Source organism: Oncorhynchus nerka, linkage group LG15, assembly GCF_034236695.1.
Source record: "Oncorhynchus nerka isolate Pitt River linkage group LG15, Oner_Uvic_2.0, whole genome shotgun sequence".
Classification (NCBI taxonomy): Eukaryota; Metazoa; Chordata; class Actinopteri; order Salmoniformes; family Salmonidae; genus Oncorhynchus; species Oncorhynchus nerka.
This window is the reverse complement of record NC_088410.1, coordinates 6851182-6879149: the sequence shown is the minus strand read 5'-3', so window position 1 is coordinate 6879149 and position 27968 is coordinate 6851182. Positions and strand designations below refer to the sequence as shown.

Sequence of the window (27968 nt, the reverse complement as noted above, 5' to 3'; positions counted from 1 at the left end):
TTACAGAAGAGCTGTACAGAACGACTCATGTGGTTAAATTACAGAAGAGCTGTACAGAACGACACGTGGTTAAATTACAGAAGAGCTGTACAGAACGACTCGTGTGGTAAAATTACAGAAGAGCTGTACAGAACAACTCATGTGGTTAAATGACAGAAGAGCTGTACAGAACGACTCATGTGGTTAAATGACAGAAGAGCTGTACAGAACGACTCATGTGGTTAAATTACAGAAGAGCTGTACAGAATGACTCGTGTGGTTAAATTACAGAAGAGCTGTACAGAACGACTCATGTGATTAAATTACAGAAGAGCTGTACAGAACAACTCATGTGATTAAATGAGAGAAGAGCTGTACAGAACGACTCCTGTGGTTAAATTACGGGAGAGCTGTACAGAACGACTCATGTGATTAAATTACAGAAGAGCTGTACAGAACAACTCATGTGATTAAATGAGAGAAGAGCTGTACAGAACGACTCCTGTGGTTAAATTACAGAAGAGCTGTACAGAACGACTCATGTGATTAAATTACGGAAGAGCTGTACAGAACGACTCATGTGATTAAATTACAGAAGAGCTGTACAGAACGACTCATGTGATTAAATTACAGAAGAGCTGTACAGAATGACTCGTGTGGTTAAATTACAGAAGAGCTGTACAGAACGACTCATGTGATTAAATTACAGAAGAGCTGTACAGAACAACTCATGTGATTAAATGAGAGAAGAGCTGTACAGAACGACTCCTGTGGTTAAATTACAGAAGAGCTGTACAGAACGACTCATGTGATTAAATTACGGAAGAGCTGTACAGAACGACTCATGTGATTAAATTACAGAAGAGCTGTACAGAACGACTCATGTGGTTAAATTACAGAAGAGCTGTACAGAACGACTCATGTGATTAAATTACAGAAGAGCTGTACAGAATGACTCGTGTGGTTAAATTACAGAAGAGCTGTACAGAACGACTCATGTGATTAAATTACAGAAGAGCTGTACAGAACAACTCATGTGATTAAATGAGAGAAGAGCTGTACAGAACGACTCCTGTGGTTAAATTACAGAAGAGCTGTACAGAAAACTCATGTGATTAAATTACGGAAGAGCTGTACAGAACGACTCATGTGATTAAATTACAGAAGAGCTGTACAGAACGACTCATGTGGTTAAATTACAGAAGAGCTGTACAGAACGACTCATGTGATTAAATTACGGAAGAGCTGTACAGAATGACTTGTGTGGTTAAATTACAGAAGAGCTGTACAGAATCATGTGATTAAATTACAGAAGAGGACCTTCTTGATGCAATTAAAGCCTCTAATAAGTCTCGGAAAACTCCAGGTCCCGTTTTTGTTTTCTAACTTTTTGTTGATGTACTCAGAGGTCCATTATTAGCGTGTTTTAACCACTCCTATACACATATATGATCAGATACTCAACAAGAAGGTCTGATTTCAACATTCATTGTCATTGTGTGTAGATTGATGAGGGGAGAATAAACCCATATTAGAATAAGGCTGTAACGTAACAACATGTGGTAAAAAGTTAAAAGGGCCTGAGTACTTCCTGAATACACTGTACTTCCTGAATACACTGTACTTCCTGAAAGCACTGTACTTCCTGAAAGCACTGTACTTCCTGAATGCACTGTACTTCCTGAATACACTGTACTTCCCGAATGCACTGTACTTCCTGAATGCACTGTACTTCCTGAATACACTGTACTTCTTGAATGCACTGTACTTCCTGAATACACTGTACTTCCTGAATACACTGTACTTCCTGAATGCACTGTACTTCCTGAATACACTGTACTTCCTTTGAATTATATAATCATTTACATTTAGCGATATCCAAATCATAAAATGAAAAACAAGAGGTTTTATACTTGTATTTACATAATCGACACTCATAATCTAAACAAAATACCTATTTTCCTTCTTTTTTAAAATCTGATTTAGGACGTGATCATATCTCGAGATGAAAACACCACAGTAAGCAAAGTCTCTATCTTAGAATAAGGTCATATTTTACCACAACATTCCTCAAGTGTCATTTGTCATGAAATGTCCTCTTGGATCGCTGAGATCAGGATGTGTACTTATCTATTTCATAATTATATTTAAAAAAAAGTTTTTATCAGATATTATGCATTTTACCATTTTAATTTCAACAAAGTTCTAATTACCATAACAGTTATAAACTAATCCATTTCTAATATATATATTTACTTTTACATTGTTCTTGTAATGTAAAGGTTTGAGTTAAATAACACTGAAAATAAACATGTTTAAAATTAAATCAGACTTTTTTCCCCCAACATGTCCACAGACACTGTGTTTGTACATAATACATATTATAGTATAATGTAAACTTCAACGAATATATATTTTTTTAATGATTTATGGACAAATTACAGGAACATACTTTGGGTTTTATTTTAAATAAGTTCATTTTTTCTAAAGTAAAACAGTATAAAATGACCCAAGAATTGAATCCAGACGAAAAGACGATTCAGGCGAAAATAAAATGTATTGAAAATAAGACACTTTGCCTAAACTTAGTCCTCAGAATGACAGTTGGTTTTGTAACTACTAAACTTAGTCCTCAGAATGACAGTTGGTTTTGTAACTACTAAACTTAGTCCTCAGAATGACAGTTGGTTTTGTAACTACTAAACTTAGTCCTCAGAATGACAGTTGGTTTTGTAACTACTAAACTTAGTCCTCAGAATGACAGTTGGTTTTGTAACTACTAAACTTAGTCCTCAGAATGACAGTTGTTTTTGTAACTACTAAACTTAGTCCTCAGAATGACAGTTGGTTTTTACAGATGCATATCATGGTTTTGTAACTCCATTATCTACAGAAACTGTTTTAAAACTGGTTTACGGAGAATCATCCATATAAAACCATTTGATTTCATGTGACATAAACAAAACCACAAGTTCTCAGTCAAAAACATCAGACAGAACACAGCTCCTCAATTCTCTCGTGTTTTCTCTCGAGTCAGTTCAGTTTGGTACTGATCAACGTCATGTTTCATTTCTTTTTTGTGTAAATATTTATATAGTCGCCAGCATTATTTGTCTACTTGCAATATAAAAAAAACTCTCTCTGGGCAAGAAAAGTTATCTGGTGTGTTTTCCCCTGATCGGGAAAATGTCTTTCCACAATGAGAGCAGTGGTATGTCTTCTCCTCCTGTGTATGTATTCTTTCATGCTTATTCAGGACCCCTAACTTAGTTAAACTATTTCCAGTCAGGAAGCAGAGGTGAGGCTTCTCTCCTGTGTGTCCTGTCATGCCTATTCAGGACCCCTAACTTAGTTAAACTCTTTCCAGTCAGGAAGCAGAGGTGAGGCTTCTCTCCTATGTGTCCTGTCATGCCTATTCAGGACCCCTAACTTAGTTAAACTCTTTCCAGTCAGGAAGCAGAGGTGAGGCTTCTCTCCTGTGTGTCCTGTCATGCCTATTCAGGACCCCTATAACTTAGTTAAACTCTTTCCAGTCAGGAAGCAGAGGTGAGGCTTCTCTCCTGTGTGTCCTGTCATGCCTATTCAGGACCCCTAACTTAGTTAAACTCTTTCCAGTCAGGAAGCAGAGGTGAGGCTTCTCTCCTGTGTGTCCTGTCATGCCTATTCAGGACCCCTAACTTAGTTAAACTCTTTCCAGTCAGGAAGCAGAGGTGAGGCTTCTCTCCTGTGTGTCCTGTCATGCCTATTCAGGACCCCTAACTTAGTTAAACTCTTTCCAGTCAGGAAGCAGATGTGAGGCTTCTCTCCTGTGTGTCCTGTCATGCCTATTTAGGACCCCTAACTTAGTTAAACTATTTCCAGACAGGAAGCAGAGGTGGGGCTTCTCTCCTGTGTGTCCTGTCATGCCTATTCAGGACCCCTAACTTAGTTAAACTATTTCCAGTCAGGAAGCAGAGGTGAGGCTTCTCTCCTGTGTGTGTGTTCTCCCATGTTTTTTCAGATACCCAAAGTGGGTAAAACTCTTTCCACACAGGGAGCATTGGTGGGGCTTTTCCCGGGTGTGTGTCCTCTCGTGCTCTTTTAGGTTCCCTGACCGGGTAAAACTCTTTCCACACTGGGAACATTGGAAAGGCTTTTCTAGTGTGTGTGTCCTCTCATGCTCTTTTAGATTCTCTAACCGGGTAAAACTCTTTCCACACTGAGAACATTTGAAAGGTTTCTCTCCTGTGTGTGTCCTCGCATGCCTATTCAGGTCCCCTAACTGGGTAAAACTTTTTCCACACTGGGAGCAGAGGTGAGGCTTCTGTCCTGTGTGTGTTGTCTCATGTTTTTTTAGATACCCTACTTGGGTAAAACTCTTTCCACACAGGGAGCATGGGTAGGGCTTTTCCCGTGTGTGTGTCCTCTCATGCTCTTTTAGGTTCCCTAACCGGGTGAAATTCTTTCCACACTGGGAACATTGGAAAGGCTTTTCTCCTGTGTGTGTTCTCTCATGCCTATTTAGGTCCCCTAACTGGGTAAAACTCTTTCCACACTGAGAGCAGAGGTGAGGCTTCTCTCCTGTGTGTGCTTTCTCATGGTTTTTCAGATGAGCTAAGTAGGTAAAACTCTTTCCACACTGGGAGCAGTGGAAAGGCTTCTGTCCTGTGTGTATTTTCTCGTGATCTTTTAGGTTCCCTAACTGGGTAAAACACTTTCCACACTGGGAACATTGGAAAGGTTTTTCCCCTGTGTGTATTCTCTCGTGATCTTTTAGGCTCCCTAACTGGGTAAAACGCTTTTCACAGTGAGAGCATTGGAAAGGCTTCTCTCCTGTGTGTATTCTCTCATGCTCCTTAAGGCTACCTAACAACCTAAAACTCTTTCCACACTGGGAGCAGTGGTAAGGCTTCTCTCCTGTGTGTATTTTCTTATGTCTTTTCAGGCTCGCTAACTGAATAAAATTCTTTCCACATTGGGCACATTGGAAAGGCTCTTCTCCTGTGTGTGTCCTCTCATGCTTTTTTAGGTTCTGTAACTTAGTAAAACTCTTTCCACAGTTGAAGCAGTGGCGTCGTCTCGCTCGTTTGGGCGTCTCTGTTTCTGGTTCCTCTGAGGGACTCTTGCTGCTGTCAGAGTGAGAGGCTGGTCTCTCTCCTGCCAAAGACAAACAAGAGTATTTAGTTCAGCAGATTATTTAGTGAAACCTGAAATGAAAAACCTCCACATACATTTTACTTTGACATCTTAGTCGTTTAGAAGACGCTGATATCCAGAGTGGAAGCATCAACAGTTAAGATGATAAGCCCTGAATGACTAATTAGGGGTTCACAGCGAAGCTCCCGAAAACCCCGTTGTTGTCCTCTTTCTCCTTCAACGTTCCCATTTATATCCACTCTACAAGGGCCTGTCATTTATATCCACTCTACAAGGGCCTGTAATTTATATCCACTCTACAAGGGCCTGTCATTTATATCCACTCTACAGGGCCTGTCATTTATATCCACTCTACAAGGGCCTACCATTTATATCCACTCTACAAGGGCCTATCATTTATATCCACTCTACAGGGCCTATCATTTATATCCACTCTACAGGGCCTACCATTTATATCCACTCTACAAGGGCCTACCATTTATATCCACTCTACAAGGGCCTATCATTTATATCCACTCTACAAGGGCCTATCATTTATATCCACTCTACAGGGCCTATTTATATCCACTCTACAAGGGCCTTATATCCACTTACAAGGCCTATTTATATCCACTCTACAAGGGCCTATCATTTATATCCACTCTACAGGGCCTATCAAGGGCCTATCATTTATATCCACTCTACAAGGGCCTATCATTTATATCCACTCTACAAGGGCCTATCATTTATATCCACTCTACAAGGGCCTATCATGTATATCCACTCTACAGGGCCTATCAAGGGCCTGTATATTATATCCACTCTACAGGGCCTATCATTTATATCCACTCTACAGGGCCTGTCATTTATATCCACTCTACAGGGCCTATCATTTATATCCACTCTACAGGGCCTGTCATTTATATCCACTCTACAAGGGCCTATCATTTATATCCACTCTACAAGGGCCTGTCATTTATATCCACTCTACAAGGGCCTGTCATTAATATCCACTCTACAAGGTCCTATCATTTATATCCACTACAAGGGCCTATCAAGGGCCTATCATTTATATCCACTCTACAGGGCCTATCATTTATATCCACTCTACAGGGCCTATCAAGGGCCTGTCATTTATATCCACTCTACAGGGCCTATCATTTATATCCACTCTACAGGGCCTGTCATTTATATCCACTCTACAAGGGCCTATCAAGGGCCTGTCATTTATATCCACTCTACAAGGGCCTATCATTTATATCCACTCTACAAGGGCCTATCATTTATATCCACTCTACAAGGGCCTATCAAGGGCCTATCATTTATATCCACTATACAAGGGCCTGTCATTTATATCCACTCTACAAGGGCCTGTCATTTATATCCACTCTACAAGGGCCTATCATTTATATCCACTCTACAAGGGCCTATCATTTATATCCACTCTACAAGGGCCTGTCATTTATATCCACTCTACAAGGGCCTATCCACTCTACAAGGGCCTGTCATTTATATCCACTCTACAGGGCCTGTCATTTATATCCACTCTACAAGGGCCTATCATTTATATCCACTCTACAAGGGCCTATCATTTATATCCACTCTACAGGGCCTGTCATTTATATCCACTCTACAAGGGCCTATCATTTATATCCACTCTACAAGGGCCTATCATTTATATCCACTCTACAAGGGCCTATCATTTATATCCACTCTACAAGGGCCTATCATTTATATCCACTCTACAGGGCCTATCATTTATATCCACTCTACAAGGGCCTATCATTTATATCCACTCTACAAGGGCCTGTCATTTATATCCACTCTACAAGGGCCTATCATTTATATCCACTCTACAGGGCCTATCATTTATATCCACTCTACAAGGGCCTATCATTTATATCCACTCTACAAGGGCCTATCATTTATATCCACTCTACAAGGGCCTGTCATTTATATCCACTCTACAAGGGCCTGTCATTTATATCCACTCTACAAGGGCCTATCATTTATATCCACTCTACAAGGGCCTATCATTTATATCCACTCTACAAGGGCCTATCATTTATATCCACTCTACAAGGGCCTATCATTTATATCCACTCTACAAGGGCCTGTCATTTATATCCACTCTACAAGGGCCTATCATTTATATCCACTCTACAAGGGCCTGTCATTTATATCCACTCTACAAGGGCCTATCATTTATATCCACTCTACAAGGGCCTATCATTTATATCCACTCTACAAGGGCCTGTCATTTATATCCACTCTACAAGGGCCTGTCATTTATATCCACTCTACAAGGGCTTCAGGGCCTGTCATTTATATCCACTCTACAGGGCCTATCATTTATATCCACTCTACAAGGGCCTATCATTTATATCCACTCTACAAGGGCCTATCATTTATATCCACTCTACAAGGGCCTATCATTTATATCCACTCTACAAGGGCCTATCATTTATATCCACTCTACAAGGGCCTATCATTTATATCCACTCTACAAGGGCCTATCATTTATATCCACTCTACAAGGGCACTATCATTTATATCCACTCTACAAGGGCCTATCATTTATATCCACTCTACAGGGCCTATCATTTATATCCACTCTACAAGGGCCTATCATTTATATCCACTCTACAAGGGCCTGTCATTTATATCCACTCTACAAGGGCCTATCATTTATATCCACTCTACAGGGCCTATCATTTATATCCACTCTACAAGGGCCTATCATTTATATCCACTCTACAAGGGCCTATCATTTATATCCACTCTACAAGGGCCTGTCATTTATATCCACTCTACAAGGGCCTGTCATTTATATCCACTCTACAAGGGCCTATCATTTATATCCACTCTACAAGGGCCTATCATTTATATCCACTCTACAAGGGCCTATCATTTATATCCACTCTACAAGGGCCTATCATTTATATCCACTCTACAAGGGCCTGTCATTTATATCCACTCTACAGGGCCTGTCATTTATATCCACTCTACAGGGCCTGTCATTTATATCCACTCTACAGGGCCTATCATTTATATCCACTCTACAAGGGCCTATCATTTATATCCACTCTACAGGGCCTATCATTTATATCCACTCTACAAGGGCCTATCATTTATATCCACTCTACAAGGGCCTATCATTTATATCCACTCTACAAGGGCCTGTCATTTATATCCACTCTACAAGGGCCTATCATTTATATCCACTCTACAGGGCCTATCATTTATATCCACTCTACAGGGCCTATCATTTATATCCACTCTACAGGGCCTATCATTTATATCCACTCTACAGGGCCTATCATTTATATCCACTCTACAGGGCCTATCATTTATATCCACTCTACAAGGGCCTATCATTTATATCCACTCTACAAGGGCCTATCATTTATATCCACTCTACAAGGGCCTATCATTTATATCCACTCTACAAGGGCCTATCATTTATATCCACTCTACAAGGGCCTGTCATTTATATCCACTATACAAGGGCCTATCATTTATATCCACTCTACAGGGCCTGTCATTTATATCCACTCTACAGGGCCTGTCATTTATATCCACTCTACAGGGCCTGTCATTTATATCCACTCTACAAGGGCCTATCATTTATATCCACTCTACAAGGGCCTATCATTTATATCCACTCTACAAGGGCCTATCATTTATATCCACTCTACAAGGGCCTATCATTTATATCCACTCTACAAGGGCCTGTCATTTATATCCACTCTACAGGGCCTATCATTTATATCCACTCTACAAGGGCCTATCAAGGGCCTATCATTTATATCCACTCTACAAGGGCCTATCATTTATATCCACTCTACAAGGGCCTATCATTTATATCCACTCTACAAGGGCCTATCATTTATATCCACTCTACAAGGGCCTATCATTTATATCCACTCTACAAGGGCCTATCATTTATATCCACTCTACAAGGGCCTCTTTATATCCACTCTACAAGGGCCTATCATTTATATCCACTCTACAAGGGCCTATCATTTATATCCACTCTACAAGGGCCTATCATTTATATCCACTCTACAAGGGCCTATCATTTATATCCACTCTACAAGGGCCTATCATTTATATCCACTCTACAAGGGCCTATCATTTATATCCACTCTACAAGGGCCTATCATTTATATCCACTCTACAGGGCCTATCATTTATATCCACTCTACAAGGGCCTATCATTTATATCCACTCTACAAGGGCCTATCATTTATATCCACTCTACAAGGGCCTATCATTTATATCCACTCTACAAGGGCCTATCATTTATATCCACTCTACAAGGGCCTATCATTTATATCCACTCTACAAGGGCCTATCATTTATATCCACTCTACAAGGGCCTGTCATTTATATCCACTCTACAGGGCCTATCATTTATATCCACTCTACAAGGGCCTATCATTTATATCCACTCTACAAGGGCCTATCAAGGGCCTGTCATTTATATCCACTCTACAAGGGCCTATCATTTATATCCACTCTACAAGGGCCTATCATTTATATCCACTCTACAAGGGCCTATCATTTATATCCACTCTACAAGGGCCTATCATTTATATCCACTCTACAAGGGCCTATCATTTATATCCACTCTACAAGGGCCTATCATTTATATCCACTCTACAAGGCCTGTCATTTATATCCACTATACAAGGGCCTATCATTTATATCCACTCTACAAGGGCCTATCATTTATATCCACTCTACATTTATATCCACCTACATTTATTTATATCCACTCTACAAGGGCCTATCATTTATATCCACTCTACAGGGCCTATCATTTATATCCACTCTACAAGGGCCTGTCATTTATATCCACTCTACAAGGGCCTATCATTTATATCCACTCTACAAGGGCCTATCATTTATATCCACTCTACAAGGGCCTGTCATTTATATCCACTCTACAAGGGCCTATCATTTATATCCACTCTACAAGGGCCTATCAAGGGCCTATCATTTATATCCACTCTACAAGGGCCTATCATTTATATCCACTCTACAAGGGCCTATCATTTATATCCACTCTACAAGGGCCTATCATTTATATCCACTCTACAAGGGCCTATCATTTATATCCACTCTACAAGGGCCTATCATTTATATCCACTCTACAAGGGCCTATCATTTATATCCACTCTACAAGGGCCTATCATTTATATCCACTCTACAAGGGCCTATCATTTATATCCACTATCCACTCCTATCAAGGGCCTATCATTTATATCCACTCTACAAGGGCCTATCATTTATATCCACTCTACAAGGGCCTGTCATTTATATCCACTCTACAAGGGCCTATCATTTATATCCACTCTACAAGGGCCTATCATATCATTTATATCCACTCTACAAGGGCCTGTCATTTATATCCACTCTACAAGGGCCTGTCATTTATATCCACTCTACAAGGGCCTATCATTTATATCCACTCTACAAGGGCCTATCATTTATATCCACTCTACAAGGGCCTATCATTTATATCCACTCTACAAGGGCCTATCATTTATATCCACTCAAGGGCCTATCATTTATATCCACTCTACAAGGGCCTATCATTTATATCCACTCTACAAGGGCCTATCATTTATATCCACTCTACAAGGGCCTATCAAGGGCCTATCATTTATATCCACTCTACAAGGGCCTATCAAGGGCCTATCATTTATATCCACTCTACAAGGGCCTATCATTTATATCCACTCTACAAGGGCCTATCATTTATATCCACTCTACAAGGGCCTATCATTTATATCCACTCTACAAGGGCCTATCCAAGGGCCTATCATTTATATCCACTCTACAAGGGCCTATCATTTATATCCACTCTACAAGGGCCTATCATTTATATCCACTCTACAAGGGCCTATCATTTATATCCACTCTACAAGGGCCTATCATTTATATCCACTCTACAAGGGCCTATCATTTATATCCACTCTACAAGGGCCTATCATTTATATCCACTCTACAAGGGCCTATTTATTTATATCCACTCTACAAGGGCCTATCAAGGGCCTATCATTTATATCCACTCTACAAGGGCCTATCATTTATATCCACTCTACAAGGGCCTATCATTTATTTATATCCACTCTACAAGGGCCTATCATTTATATCCACTCTACAAGGGCCTATCATTTATATCCACTCTACAAGGGCCTGTCATTTATATCCACTCTACAAGGGCCTATCATTTATATCCACTCTACAAGGGCCTATCATTTATATCCACTCTACAAGGGCCTATCAAGGGCCTATCATTTATATCCACTCTACAAGGGCCTATCATTTATATCCACTCTACAGGGCCTGTCATTTATATCCACTCTACAAGGGCCTATCATTTATATCCACTCTACAAGGGCCTATCATTTATATCCACTCTACAAGGGCCTATCATTTATATCCACTCTACAGGGCCTATCAAGGGCCTTCATTTATATCCACTCTACAAGGGCCTGGGCCTATCATTTATATCCACTCTACAAGGGCCTATCATTCATTTATATCCACTCTACAAGGGCCTATCATATCATTTATATCCACTCTACAAGGGCCTATCATTCATTTATATCCACTCTACAAGGCCTATCATTTATATCCACTCTACAAGGGCCTATCATTTATATCCACTCTACAAGGGCCTATCATTTATATCCACTCAAGGGCCTATCAAGGGCCTATCATTTATATCCACTCTACAAGGGCCTATCATTTATATCCACTCTACAAGGGCCTATCAAGGGCCTATCATTTATATCCACTCTACAAGGGCCTATCATTTATATCCACTCTACAAGGGCCTATCAAGGGCCTATCATTTATATCCACTCTACAAGGGCCTATCATTTATATCCACTCTACAGGGCCTATCATTTATATCCACTCTACAAGGGCCTATCATTTATATCCACTCTACAAGGGCCTATCATTTATATCCACTCTAGGGCCTATCATTTATATCCACTCTACAAGGGCCTGTCATTTATATCCACTCTACAAGGGCCTATCATTTATATCCACTCTACAAGGGCCTATCATTTATATCCACTCTACAAGGGCCTATCATTTATATCCACTCTACAAGGGCCTATCATTTATATCCACTCTACAAGGGCCTATCATTTATATCCACTCTACAAGGGCCTATCATTTATATCCACTCTACAAGGGCCTATCATTTATATCCACTCTACAAGGGCCTATCATTTATATCCACTCTACAAGGGCCTATCATTTATATCCACTCTACAAGGGCCTATCATTTATATCCACTCTACAAGGGCCTATCATTTATATCCACTCTACAAGGGCCTATCATTTATATCCACTCTACAAGGGCCTATCATTCATTTATATCCACTCTACAAGGGCCTATCATTTATATCCACTCTACAAGGGCCTATCATTTATATCCACTCTACAAGGGCCTATCATTTTTATATCCACTCTACAAGGGCCTATCATTTATATCCACTCTACAAGGGCCTATCATTTATATCCACTCTACAAGGGCCTATCATTTATATCCACTCTACAAGGGCCTATCATTTATATCCACTCTACAAGGGCCTATCAAGGGCCTATCATTTATATCCACTCTACAAGGGCCTATCAAGGGCCTATCATTTATATCCACTCTACAAGGGCCTATCATTTATATCCACTCTACAAGGGCCTATCATTTATATCCACTCTACAAGGGCCTATCATTTATATCCACTCTACAAGGGCCTATCATTCATTTATATCCACTCTACAAGGGCCTATCAAGGGCCTATCATTTATATCCACTCTACAAGGGCCTATCAAGGGCCTATCATTTATATCCATCTACAAGGGCCTATATCCAAGGGGCCTATCATTTATATCCACTCTACAAGGGCCTATCATTTATATCCACTCTACAAGGGCCTGTCATTTATATCCACTCTACAAGGGCCTATCAAGGACCTATCATTTATATCCACTCTACAAGGGCCTATCATTTATATCCACTCTACAAGGGCCTATCATTTATATCCACTCTACAAGGGCCTATCATTTATATCCACTCTACAAGGGCCTATCAAGGGCCTATCATTTATATCCACTCTACAAGGGCCTATCATTTATATCCACTCTACAAGGGCCTATCATTTATATCCACTCTACAAGGGCCTATCATTTATATCCACTCTACAAGGGCCTATCATTTATATCCACTCTACAAGGGCCTATCATTTATATCCACTCTACAAGGGCCTGTCATGTATATCCACTCTACAGGGCCTATCAAGGGCCTGTCATTTATATCCACTCTACAAGGGCCTATCATTTATATCCACTCTACAAGGGCCTATCATTTATATCCACTCTACAAGGGCCTATCATATCATTTATATCCACTCTACAAGGGCCTATCATTTATATCCACTCTACAAGGGCCTATCATTTATATCCACTATATCATTCATTTATATCCACTCTACAAGGGCCTATCATTTATATCCACTCTACAAGGGCCTATCATTAATATCCACTCTACAAGGGCCTATCAAGGGCCTATCATTTATATCCACTCTACAGGGCCTGTCATTTATATCCACTCTACAAGGGCCTATCAAGGACCTGTCATTTATATCCACTCTACAAAGGCCTATCATTTATATCCACTCTACAAGGGCCTATCAAGGGCCTATCATTTATATCCACTCTACAAGGGCCTATCATTTATATCCACTCTACAAGGGCCTACCATTTATATCCACTCTACAAGGGCCTGTCATTTATATCCACTCTACAAGGGCCTATCATTTATATCCACTCTACAAGGGCCTATCATTTATATCCACTCTACAAGGGCCTATCATTTATATCCACTCTACAAGGGCCTATCATTTATATCCACTCTACAAGGGCCTATCATTTATATCCACTCTACAAGGGCCTATCAAGGGCCTATCATTTATATCCACTCTACAAGGGCCTATCAAGGGCCTGTCATTTATATCCACTCTACAAGGGCCTATCATTTATATCCACTCTACAAGGGCCTATCATTTATATCCACTCTACAAGGGCCTATCATTTTTATATCCACTCTACAAGGGCCTATCATTTATATCCACTCTACAAGGGCCTATCATTTATATCCACTCTACAAGGGCCTATCATTTATATCCACTCTACAAGGGCCTATCATTTATATCCACTCTACAAGGGCCTATCATTTTTATATCCACTCTACAAGGGCCTGTCATTTATATCCACTCTACAAGGGCCTATCATTTATATCCACTCTACAAGGGCCTATCATTTATATCCACTCTACAAGGGCCTATCATTTATATCCACTATCCACCTACAAGGGCCTATCATTTATATATCCACTCTATCATATCATTTATATCCACTCTACAAGGGCCTATCATTTATATCCACTCTACAAGGGCCTATCATTTATATCCACTCTACAAGGGCCTATCATTTATATCCACTCTACAAGGGCCTATCATTTATATCCACTCTACAAGGGCCTATCATTTATATCCACTCTACAAGGGCCTATCATTTATATCCACTCTACAAGGGCCTATCATTTAGGGCCTATCAAGGGCCTATCATTTATATCCACTCTACAAGGGCCTATCAAGGGCCTATCATTTATATCCACTCTACAAGGGCCTATCATTTATATCCACTCTACAAGGGCCTATCATTTATATCCACTCTACAAGGGCCTATCAAGGGCCTATCATTTATATCCACTCTACAAGGGCCTATCATTTATATCCACTCTACAAGGGCCTATCATTTATATCCACTCTACAAGGGCCTATCATTTCATTTATATCCACTCTACAAGGGCCTATCAAGGGCCTATCATTTATATCCACTCTACAAGGGCCTGTCATTTATATCCACTCTACAAGGGCCTATCAAGGGCCTATCATTTATATCCACTCTACAAGGGCCTATCATTTATATCCACTCTACAAGGGCCTATCATTTATATCCACTCTACAAGGGCCTATCATTTATATCCACTCTACAAGGGCCTATCATTTATATCCACTCTACAAGGGCCTATCATTTATATCCACTCTACAAGGGCCTATCATATCATTTATATCCACTCTACAAGGGCCTATCATTTATATCCACTCTACAAGGGCCTATCATTTATATCCACTCTACAAGGGCCTATCATTTATATCCACTCTACAAGGGCCTATCATTTATATCCACTCTACAAGGGCCTATCATTTATATCCACTCTACAAGGGCCTACCATTTATATCCACTCTACAAGGGCCTGTCATTTATATCCACTCTACAAGGGCCTATCATTTATATCCACTCTACAAGGGCCTATCAAGGGCCTATCATTTATATCCATATCCCTGTCATTTATATCCACTCCTATCAAGGGCCTATCATTTATATCCACTCTACAGGGCCTATCATTTATATCCACTCTACAGGGCCTATCACTCTACAGGGCCTATTTTTATATCCACTCTATCAAGGGCCACTACAAGGGCCATTTTATATCCACTCTACAAGGGCCTATCATTTATATCCACTCTACAAGGGCCTATCAAGGGCCTATCATTTATATCCACTCTACAAGGGCCTGTCATTTATATCCACGCTACAAGGGCCTATCAAGGGCCTATCATTTATATCCACTCTACAAGGGCCTATCAAGGGCCTATCATTTATATCCACTCTACAAGGCCTATCATTTATATCATTTATATCCACTCTATATCCACTCACAAGGGCCTATCATTTATATCCACTCTACAAGGGCCTATCATTTATATCCACTCTACAAGGGCCTATCATTTATATCCACTCTACAAGGGCCTATCATTTATATCCACTCTACAAGGGCCTGTCATTTATATCCACTCTACAAGGGCCTATCATTTATATCCACTCTACAAGGGCCTATCATGTATATCCACTCTACAAGGCCTATCATTTATATCCACTCTACAAGGGCCTACCATTTATATCCACTCTACAAGGGCCTATCATTTATATCCACTCTACAAGGGCCTATCATTTATATCCACTCTACAAGGGCCTATCAAGGGCCTATCATTTATATCCACTCTACAAGGGCCTGTCATTTATATCCACTCTACAAGGGCCTATCATTTATATCCACTCTACAAGGGCCTATCATTTATATCCACTCTACAAGGGCCTATCATTTATATCCACTCTACAAGGGCCTATCAAGGGCCTATCATTTATATCCACTCTACAAGGGCCTGTCATTTATATCCACTCTACAAGGGGACCTATCATTTATATCCACTCTACAAGGGCCTATCATTTATTTATATCCACTCTACAAGGGCCTATCATTTATATCCACTCTACAGGGCCTATCATTTATATCCACTCTACAAGGGCCTATCATTTATATCCACTCTACAAGGGCCTATCATTTATATCCACTCTACAAGGGCCTATCATTTATATCCACCACTCCTATTTAAGGGCCTATCATTTATATCCACAAGGCCTACAAGGGCCTATCATTTATATCCACTCTACAAGGGCCTATCATTTCATATCCACTCTACAAGGGCCTATCATTTATATCCACTCTACAAGGGCCTATCATTTATATCCACTCTACAAGGGCCTATCATTTATATCCACTCTACAAGGGCCTATCAAGGGCCTATCATTTATATCCACTCTACAAGGGCCTATCATTTATATCCACTCTATCAAGGGCCTATCATTTATATCCACTCTACAAGGGCCTATCATTTATATCCACTCTACAAGGGCCTATCATTTATATCCACTCTACAAGGGCCTATCAAGGGCCTATCATTTATATCCACTCTACAAGGGCCTCATTTATATCCACTCTAGGGCCTATCATTTATATCCACTCTACAAGGGCCTATCATTTATATCCACTCTACAAGGGCCTATCAAGGGCCTATCATTTATATCCACTCTACAAGGGCCTATCATTTATATCCACTCTACATTTATATCCACTCAAGGGCCTATCATTTATATCCACTCTACAAGGGCCTATCATTTATATCCACTCTACAAGGGCCTATCATTTATATCCACTCTACAAGGGCCTATCATTTATATCCACTCTACAAGGGCCTATCATTTATATCCACTCTACAAGGGCCTATCATTTATATCCACTCTACAAGGGCCATCAAAGGGCTATCATTTATATCCACTCTACAAGGGCCTATCATTTATATCCACTCTACAAGGGCCTATTTATATCAAGGGCCTATCATTTATATCCACTCTACAAGGGCCTATCATTTATATCCACTCTACAAGGGCCTATCATTTATATCCACTCTACAAGGGCCTATCATTTATATCCACTCTACAAGGGCCTATCATTTATATCCACTCTACAAGGGCCTATCAAGGGCCTATCATTTATATCCACTCTACAAGGGCCTATCATTTATATCCACTCTACAAGGGCCTATCATTTATATCCACTCTACAAGGGCCTATCATTTATATCCACTCTACAAGGGCCTATCAAGGGCCTATCATTTATATCCACTCTACAAGGGCCTATCAAGGGCCTATCATTTATATCCACTCTACAAGGGCCTATCATTTATATCCACTCTACAAGGGCCTATCATTTATATCCACTCTACAAGGGCCTATCATTTATATCCACTCTACAAGGGCCTATCATTTATATCCACTCTACAAGGGCCTATCATTTATATCCACTCTACAAGGGCCTATCATTTATATCCACTCTACAAGGGCCTATCATTTATATCCACTCTACAAGGGCCTATCATTTATATCCACTCTACAAGGGCCTATCATTTATATCCACTCTACAAGGGCCTATCATTTATATCCACTCTACAAGGGCCTATCATTTATATCCACTCTACAAGGGCCTATCATTTATATCCACTCTACAAGGGCCTATCATTTATATCCACTCTACAAGGGCCTATCATTTATATCCACTCTACAAGGGCCTATCATTTATATCCACTCTACAAGGGCCTATCATTTATATCCACTCTACAAGGGCCTATCATTTATATCCACTCTACAAGGGCCTATCATTTATATCCACTCTACAAGGGCCTATCATTTATATCCACTCTACAAGGGCCTATCATTTATATCCACTCTACAAGGGCCTTCATTTATATCCACTCTACAAGGGCCTATCATTTATATCCACTCTACAAGGGCCTATCATTTATATCCACTCTACAAGGGCCTATCATTCATTTTATCATTTATATCCACTCTACAAGGGCCTATCATTTATATCCACTCTACAAGGGCCTATCATTTATATCCACTCTACAAGGGCCTATCATTTATATCCACTCTACAAGGGCCTATCATTTATATCCACTCTACAAGGGCCTATCATTTATATCCACTCTACAAGGGCCTATCATTTATATCCACTCTACAAGGGCCTATCATTTATATCCACTCTACAAGGGCCTATCATTTATATCCACTCTACAAGGGCCTATCATTTATATCCACTCTACAAGGGCCTATCATTTATATCCACTCTACAAGGGCCTATCATTTATATCCACTCTACAAGGGCCTATCATTTATATCCACTCTACAAGGGCCTATCATTTATATCCACTCTACAAGGGCCTATCATTTATATCCACTCTACAAGGGCCTATCATTTATATCCACTCTACAAGGGCCTATCAAGGGCCTATCATTTATATCCACTCTACAAGGGCCTATCAAGGGCCTGTCATTTATATCCACTCTACAAGGGCCTATCAAGGGCCTATCATTTATATCCACTCTACAAGGGCCTATCATTTATATCCACTCTACAAGGGCCTATCATTTATATCCACTCTACAAGGGCCTATCATTTATATCCACTCTACAAGGGCCTATCATTTATATCCACTCTACAAGGGCCTATCATTTATATCCACTCTACAAGGGCCTATCATTTATATCCACTCTACAAGGGCCTATCAAGGGCCTATTTTATATCCACTCTACAAGGGCCTATCATTTATATCCACTCTACAAGGGCCTATCATTTATATCCACTCTACAAGGCCTACAAGGGCCTATCATTTATATCCACTCTACAAGGGCCTATCATTTATATCCACTCTACAAGGGCCTAAGGGCCTATCATTTATATCCATTTATATCCACTCTACAAGGGCCTATCATTTATATCCACTCTACAAGGGCCTATCATTTATATCCACTCTACAAGGGCCTATCATTTATATCCACTCTACAAGGGCCTATCATTTATATCCACTCTACAAGGGCCTATCATTTATATCCACTCTACAAGGGCCTATCATTTATATCCACTCTACAAGGGCCTATCATTTATATCCACTCTACAAGGGCCTATCATTTATATCCACTCTACAAGGGCCTATCATTTATATCCACTCTACAAGGGCCTATCATTTATATCCACTCTACAAGGGCCTATCATTTATATCCACTCTACAAGGGCCTATCATTTATATCCACTCTACAAGGGCCTATCATTTATATCCACTCTACAAGGGCCTATCATTTATATCCACTCTACAAGGGCCTATCATTTATATCCACTCTACAAGGGCCTATCATTTATATCCACTCTACAAGGGCCTATCATTTATATCCACTCTACAAGGGCCTATCATTTATATCCACTCTACAAGGGCCTATCATTTATATCCACTCTACAAGGGCCTATCATTTATATCCACTCTACAAGGGCCTATCATTTATATCCACTCTACAAGGGCCTATCATCATTTATATCCACTCTACAAGGGCCTATCATTTATATCCACTCTACAAGGGCCTATCATTTATATCCACTCTACAAGGGCCTATCATTTATATCCACTCTACAAGGGCCTATCATTTATATCCACTCTACAAGGGCCTATCATTTATATCCACTCTACAAGGGCCTATCATTTATATCCACTCTACAAGGGCCTATCATTTATATCCACTCTACAAGGGCCTATCATTTATATCCACTCTACAAGGGCCTATCATATATCCACTCTACAAGGGCCTATCATTTATATCCACTCTACAAGGGCCTATCATTTATATCCACTCTACAAGGGCCTATCATTTATATCCACTCTACAAGGGCCTATCATTTATATCCACTCTACAAGGGCCTATCATTTATATCCACTCTACAAGGGCCTATCATTTATATCCACTCTACAAGGGCCTATCATTTATATCCACTCTACAAGGGCCTATCATTTATATCCACTCTACAAGGGCCTATCATTTATATCCACTCTACAAGGGCCTATCATTTATATCCACTCTACAAGGGCCTATCATTTATATCCACTCCATTTATATCCACTCTACAAGGGCCTATCATTTATATCCACTCTACAAGGGCCTATCATTTATATCCACTCTACAAGGGCCTATCATTTATATCCACTCTACAAGGGCCTACCATTTATATCCACTCTACAAGGGCCTATCATTTATATCCACTCTACAAGGGCCTATCATTTATATCCACTCTACAAGGGCCTATCATTTATATCCACTCTACAAGGGCCTATCATTTATATCCACTCTACAAGGGCCTATCATTTATATCCACTCTACAAGGGCCTATCATTTATATCCACTCTACAAGGGCCTATCAAGGGCCTATCATTTATATCCACTCTACAAGGGCCTATCATTTATATCCACTCTACAAGGGCCTGTCATTTATATCCACTCTACAAGGGCCTATCATTTATATCCACTCTACAAGGGCCTATCATTTATATCCACTCTACAAGGGCCTATCATTTATATCCACTCTACAAGGGCCTATCATTTATATCCACTCTACAAGGGCCTATCATTTTTATATCCACTCTACAAGGGCCTATCATTTATATCCACTCTACAAGGGCCTATCATTTATATCCACTCTACAAGGGCCTATCATTTATATCCAAGGGCTCTATCAAGGGCCTATCATTTATATCCACTCTACAAGGGCCTATCATTTATATCCACTCTACAAGGGCCTATCAAGGGCCTACAAGGGCATTTTATATCCACTCTACAAGGGCCTATCATTTATATCCACTCTACAAGGGCCTACCATTTATATCCACTCTACAAGGGCCTATCATTTATATCCACTCTACAAGGGCCTATCATTTATATCCACTCTACAAGGGCCTATCATTTATATCCACTCTACAAGGGCCTATCATTTATATCCACTCTACAAGGGCCTGTCATTTATATCCACTCTACAAGGGCCTATCATTTATATCCACTCTACAAGGGCCTATCATTTATATCCACTCTACAAGGGCCTATCATTTATATCCACTCTACAAGGGCCTATCATTTATATCCACTCTACAAGGGCCTATCATTTATATCCACTCTACAAGGGCCTATCATTTATATCCACTCTACAAGGGCCTATCATTTATATCCACTCTACACCTATAATTTATATCAAGGGCCTATCATTTATATCCACTCTACAAGGGCCCACTCAAGGGCCTATATATATCCACTCTACAAGGGCCTATCATTTATATCCACTCTACAAGGGCCTATCATTTATATCCACTCTACAAGGGCCTATCATTTATATCCACTCTACAAGGGCCTATCATTTATATCCACTCTACAAGGGCCTATCATTTATATCCACTCTACAAGGGCCTATCATTTATATCCACTCTACAAGGGCCTATCAAGGGCCTACCATTTATATCCACTCTACAAGGGCCTATCAAGGGCCTATCATTTATATCCACTCTACAAGGGCCTATCATTTATATCCACTCTACAAGGGCCTACCATTTATATCCACTCTACAAGGGCCTATCATTTATATCCACTCTACAAGGGCCTATCAAGGGCCTATCATTTATATCCACTCTACAAGGGCCTATCATTTATATCCACTCTACAAGGGCCTATCATTTATATCCACTCTACAAGGGCCTACCATTTATATCCACTCTACAAGGGCCTATCATTTATATCCACTCTACAAGGGCCTATCATTTATATCCACTCTACAAGGGCCTATCATTTATATCCACTCTACAAGGGCCTGTCATTTATATCCACTCTACAAGGGCCTGTCATGTATATCCACTCTACAAGGGCCTATCATGTATATCCACTCTACAAGGGCCTATCATTTATATCCACTCTACAAGGGCCTGTCATTTATATCCACTCTACAAGGGCCTATCATTTATATCCACTCTACAAGGGCCTATCATTTATATCCACTCTACAGGGCCTATCAACTTGAAATATTTTAGGGTCATCCAAGCCATTATCATGATGAACCACGTTAAGTTTGGCTTTGAATTCTTACAAAACAAAACGGACGGAAATTATTAACAATTTACTTTTATTTAGTGCTAAAAATGTAAAATAAATCATTAAACAAAATCTACTTCTCAATAAACTAAGTCAGATTCACTCCAAATTTGGTCTTTGGACTCTAGCTAGCTACATTTTCAGATATTATACGTTTCTAATTGTGTCTGAAAGTTGTTTTCATTGCAAGTTAAAAGCTTACTGTCAGCTTTACGTGTATGATCTGTGTAGAAATATTATTCGTATCTCACAGCCGCAAGCTAAGATTGAACCTCGTTAGTTGTTTCACTTTTAGTTACCTGTAGATTCTTGCAGGGTTGTAACATTATGAGTTGTGATTATGGATCACAATCTAAAACAAATGACTCCACTATGCAAGTAACAATTTCACTGCAGCAATTACATCTTCTGTGTCCTGTGCATATGACAAATACACTTGTATTTGATTTGATAGAGTGTGTGTTTACCAGAGACGGTAACACGAACAACAACATGACCTGCACCAAAGTCAAATTACGATATAACGTCAGGCCAACGAGACAGTGTCCAAGTTCTAAAATTCTACAGTAGAATGTCAGGCCAACGAGACAGTGTCCAAGTTCTAAAATTCTACAGTAGAATGTCAGGCCAACGAGACAGTGTCCAAGTTCTAAAATTCTACAGTAGAATGTCAGGCCAACGAGACAGTGTCCAAGTTCTAAAATTCTACAGTAGAATGTCAGGCCAACGAGACAGTGTCCAAGTTCTAAAATTCTACAGTAGAATGTTAGGCCAACGAGACAGTGTCCAAGTTCTAAAATTCTACAGTAGAATGTCAGGCCAACGAGACAGTGTCCAAGTTCTAAAATTCTACAGTAGAATGCTCTGCTTTTATTTAGTCATAATCACAATGACTGTAATTAGCTCGCCATTCTCTTGTAGATAACTTGCAAATAATGTTCTTGTTTTGCGAGTAAATTTTCCTGTAATAATTCATTCAAATGAGCTAAAGTGAAGACGTGGTCAGCTATATAATATGGTCATTATTTGAACTGGCTAGACAGCCAACTTATTGTTAGATAGACGGGTAACTTATTGTTAGATAGACAGGTAACTTATTGTTAGATAGACAGGTAACTTATTGTTAGATAGACAGGTAACTTATTGTTAGATAGACAGGTAACTTATTGTTAGATAGACAGGTAACTTATTGTTAGATAGACAGCCAACTTATTGTTAGATAGACAGGTAACTTATTGTTAGATAGACAGGTAACTTATTGTTAGACAGCCAACTTATTGTTAGATAGACAGGTAACTTATTGTTAGATAGACAGGTAACTTATTGTTAGACAGCCAACTTATTGTTAGATAGACAGGTAACTTATTGTTAGATAGACAGGTAACTTATTGTTAGATAGACAGCCAACTTATTGTTAGATAGACAGGTAACTTATTGTTAGACAGCCAACTTATTGTTAAATAGACAGGTAACTTATTGTTAGATAGACCGGTAACTTATTGTTAGATAGACAGCCAACTTATTGTTAGATAGACAGCCAACTTATTGTTAGATAGACAGGTAACTTATTGTTAGATAGACAGGTAACTTATTGTTAGATAGACAGGTAACTTATTGTTAGATAGACAGCCAACTTATTGTTAGATAGACAGGTAACTTATTGTTAGATAGACAGGTAACTTATTGTTAGATAGACAGGTAACTTATTGTTAGATAGACAGGTAACTTATTGTTAGATAGACAGGTAACTTATTGTTAGATAGACAGGTAACTTATTGTTAGATAGCCAGCCAACTTATTGTTAGATAGACAGGTAACTTATTGTTAGATAGACAGGTAACTTATTGTTAGATAGACAGGTAACGTATTGTTAGATAGACAGGTAACGTATTGTTAGATAGACAGCCAACTTATTGTTAGATAGACAGGTAACTTATTGTTAGATAGACAGGTAACTTATTGTTAGATAGACAGGTAACTTATTGTTAGATAGACAGGTAACTTATTGTTAGACAGACAGGTAACTTATTGTTAGATAGACAGCCAACTTATTGTTAGATAGACAGGTAACTTATTGTTAGATAGACAGCCAACTTATTGTTAGATAGACAGGTAACTTATTGTTAGATAGACCGGTAACTTATTGTTAGATAGACAGGTAACTTATTGTTAGATAGACAGGTAACTTATTTTTAGATAGACAGGTAACTTATTGTTAGATAGACAGCCAACTTATTGTTAGATAGACAGGTAACTTATTGTTAGATAGACCGGTAACTTATTGTTAGATAGACAACCAACTTATTGTTAGATAGACAGGTAACTTATTGTTAGATAGACAGGTAACTTATTGTTAGATAGACAGCCAACTTATTGTTAGATAGACAGCCAACTTATTGTTAGATAGACAGGTAACTTATTGTTAGATAGACAGGTAACGTTGTTAGATAGACAGGTAACAGCCAACTTATTGTTAGATAGACAGCCAACTTATTGTTAGATAGACAGGTAACTTATTGTTAGATAGACAGGTAACTTATTGTTAGATAGACAGGTAACTTATTGTTAGATAGACAGGTAACTTATTGTTAGATAGACAGGTAACTTATTGTTAGATAGACAGCCAACTTATTGTTAGATAGACAGCCAACTTATTGTTAGATAGACAGGTAACTTATTGTTAGATAGACAGGTAACTTATTGTTAGATAGACAGGTAACTTATTGTTAGATAGACAGGTAACTTATTGTTAGATAGACAGGTAACTTATTGTTAGATAGACAGGTAACTTATTGTTAGATAGACAGTTAACTTATTGTTAGATAGCCAGTTAACAAACTAGAAACAAACCAAAACATTGTTTAGAAAGTTTGATTTAGTCGCCTGGTTTGACAGATTGAAATATACTAAATACATGTTTAAACAGATGGGTTTATTGGTGTTAAAATACACCAGTTATGCTATTTTGGACCAGCAGGCTGATGATGTCATGCAGACGTTTTTGTGTTTATACTTTTTTATAACGACAACGACAAGTTTGATGTCAGACGACAATAGAACGTTCATGATGTCAGACGACAATAGAACGTTCATGATGTCAGACGACAATAGAATGTTCATGATGTCAGACGACAATAGAACGTTCATGATGTCAGACGACAATAGAACGTTCATGATGTCAGACGACAATAGAATGTTCATGATGTCAGACGACAATAGAATGTTCATGATGTCACTGCGACAACTGTCTACAGACATGTCGATAGACCTAGTATAAACCAGCCTTTAGTCTTGGAATCTTTGGCTGTTTACTACACTACTCCCTCTGTTTAGCACATGGCCTCACATGTGACTCCTTAAAGAGATGGGTGGGGCTAAGGCTTAAGAGGGTGTGAACGATGCTGAATGGGTGTAGACAAATACGAGCTCTCCAGTAGGTGAACCAAAACAGTCAAGGGGCCATTTTCTCAAAAGTGGGGTCAGATGTTTATCGACTTTCAAAGCAGAATTAATTTGCCATAGTTCCTCAACTGCAGCGTATGATATACCATTTTCGTGCTCTGGGTCTCTACTTGACCATGTGACCTAGACACCCCAAACCAACGTTGGATTATTCACAGGGTAGGGACACGTATTACACACCCTTTGGTTTTCCCATAAATAACTTACACAATTTATATAAATATATATATATTTTAAATGTCTATAGCTCTTCAACCACGTGACCTACCAGCCTTATTTCTACTGTTCATTATTCCTTATATAAGTAAGCAAGTTGCACACCCTTTGGTTTTCTTATAGCATTTTAGCAACATTTGTAGAATATATATATATATATGTATTTAAATGATATATATATATATTTAAATATACTTTTTTTTTAAAGAATAACTTTAATAGCTTCACAATGTGGCTGAAACACCTCAAACCAACTTCAGGGTAGGTTTTCCCATAAATCACTTTCATGTTTTAAGATAAATATTTGAAACTTTCTATAGCTCTTCAACCATGTGACCTAACAATCTCCAATGATTTAAGAGTTTGTGCCCCTGTTTCTAAAACAGTAACGTTACTTACTAGTATTAATCAGATCTCCCGTATCCTCCTCCTCCTCTTTCAACGTCACAGTAATCTCCCCCTCCTCCTCCTCCACTCCAAAAACAGCATCCTCCTCTTTCACGCTGAAAGCTTCTTCTTCTTCTTTCACTGTAAACTCTTCCACTGTAACTTCTTGCTCTTCTGTCACTATAACTTCCTCTTTCACTGTAACCTCTTCCGTCACTGTAACTTCTTTCACTGTAACAGCCTCACCCTCTACTTCTTCTTTTACTGTTACAGCCTCCTCTTCCTTTTCCTCTTTCACGAGACCCTCTTTCTCCGTCCAGCAGACCTCCTCTTCTTTAACACGGGGGTAGTAGTTTAGTGAGTTCATGGTCGGGGATGTTAACTAGCTAGATAGTTAGCATTAGCAAACAGCCTAGTGCTACTGCTAACTTAGCAAGCCAGCTACCCAACAAACAACGTAAATAGATACGACAGAAGTATGTTTAAAATACACTGAATAATATATACCAAAACAGACTAAAGAGATTTAATGTTTTAGCCTATATTGGCTACGAAGCTGGCTGACGATACTTGTTATTGTTGAAGAGGCGTCCTCCTGTCCACTAGATTATACGTCACACTCTGACAGCATCACCTGAGACTCACATCGCCACCTGTTGACTGGAGTGGGTAACGCAGTTGAGGAACATGTTTATAAGACAACACATTTATTTATTTATTTATTTAATTGAAGTGTGATATTATACGGAAACGTACAAAGGTAAGAACGCGTTGATTGATTAGTGCAGTGAAAATGTAAAATGTACATCTGCATAAACATTTAAGGCAAATCGATATTCATTCACTTAAACAGATAACATAAAAACAACAGCTCCTAAACAGCGTAACAATTATATTTACCTTTATTTAACTAGGCAAGTCAGTGAAGAACAAATTCTTGTAATGTTGTGCTCCATGTTAAAACCGTACAATGTTGATTGTCTGCAACATTGTTGTGGAAAAAACAAAATTCAAACATTGTTGATTGTCTATTCATTTTAAGTTTGAATAAAATGTCATGTAGGACAATAATGTAGGGTACATGGTGGGGGATTTCTACACTGCCAATTACAGAGTCAAGAGGTTTATGTAGTAAAAACAAAATTGAGCTCAATGTTAAACAGTAGTGGAAAAAGTACCCAATTGTCATACTAGAGTAAGAACACCGGACAAATAAAGGGCGTGGGTTCAAATCCCACCACTGCCATCTTTTTTGAGTTTGTTTGCGCAAGCTATCACATGTTCTGCTTTATTTCGGGGTTTTTTCTTTCATGTAGGGCCATGCAAGGGAGAAAAGAAGCAATGTTGTGTGTCACGGATGGGGT

The 27968-nt window shown here is 39.2% G+C and overlaps 1 protein-coding gene across 1 annotated transcript; it reads right to left on the bottom strand.

The window, feature by feature from the left end:
* Positions 1–1880: 1880 nt before the first annotated feature.
* Positions 1881–27216, bottom strand: LOC115121902 (gastrula zinc finger protein XlCGF26.1-like). Its single transcript, XM_065002231.1, has 2 exons — positions 26617–27216; positions 1881–5115 (listed from the first exon to the last, which is right to left on the bottom strand). The coding sequence occupies exons 1-2, from the start codon at positions 26969–26971 to the stop codon at positions 3923–3925; spliced, it is 1548 nt and encodes a 515-aa protein (XP_064858303.1). The 5' UTR covers positions 26972–27216; the 3' UTR covers positions 1881–3922.
* Between the last annotated feature and the right edge of the window lie 752 nt (positions 27217–27968).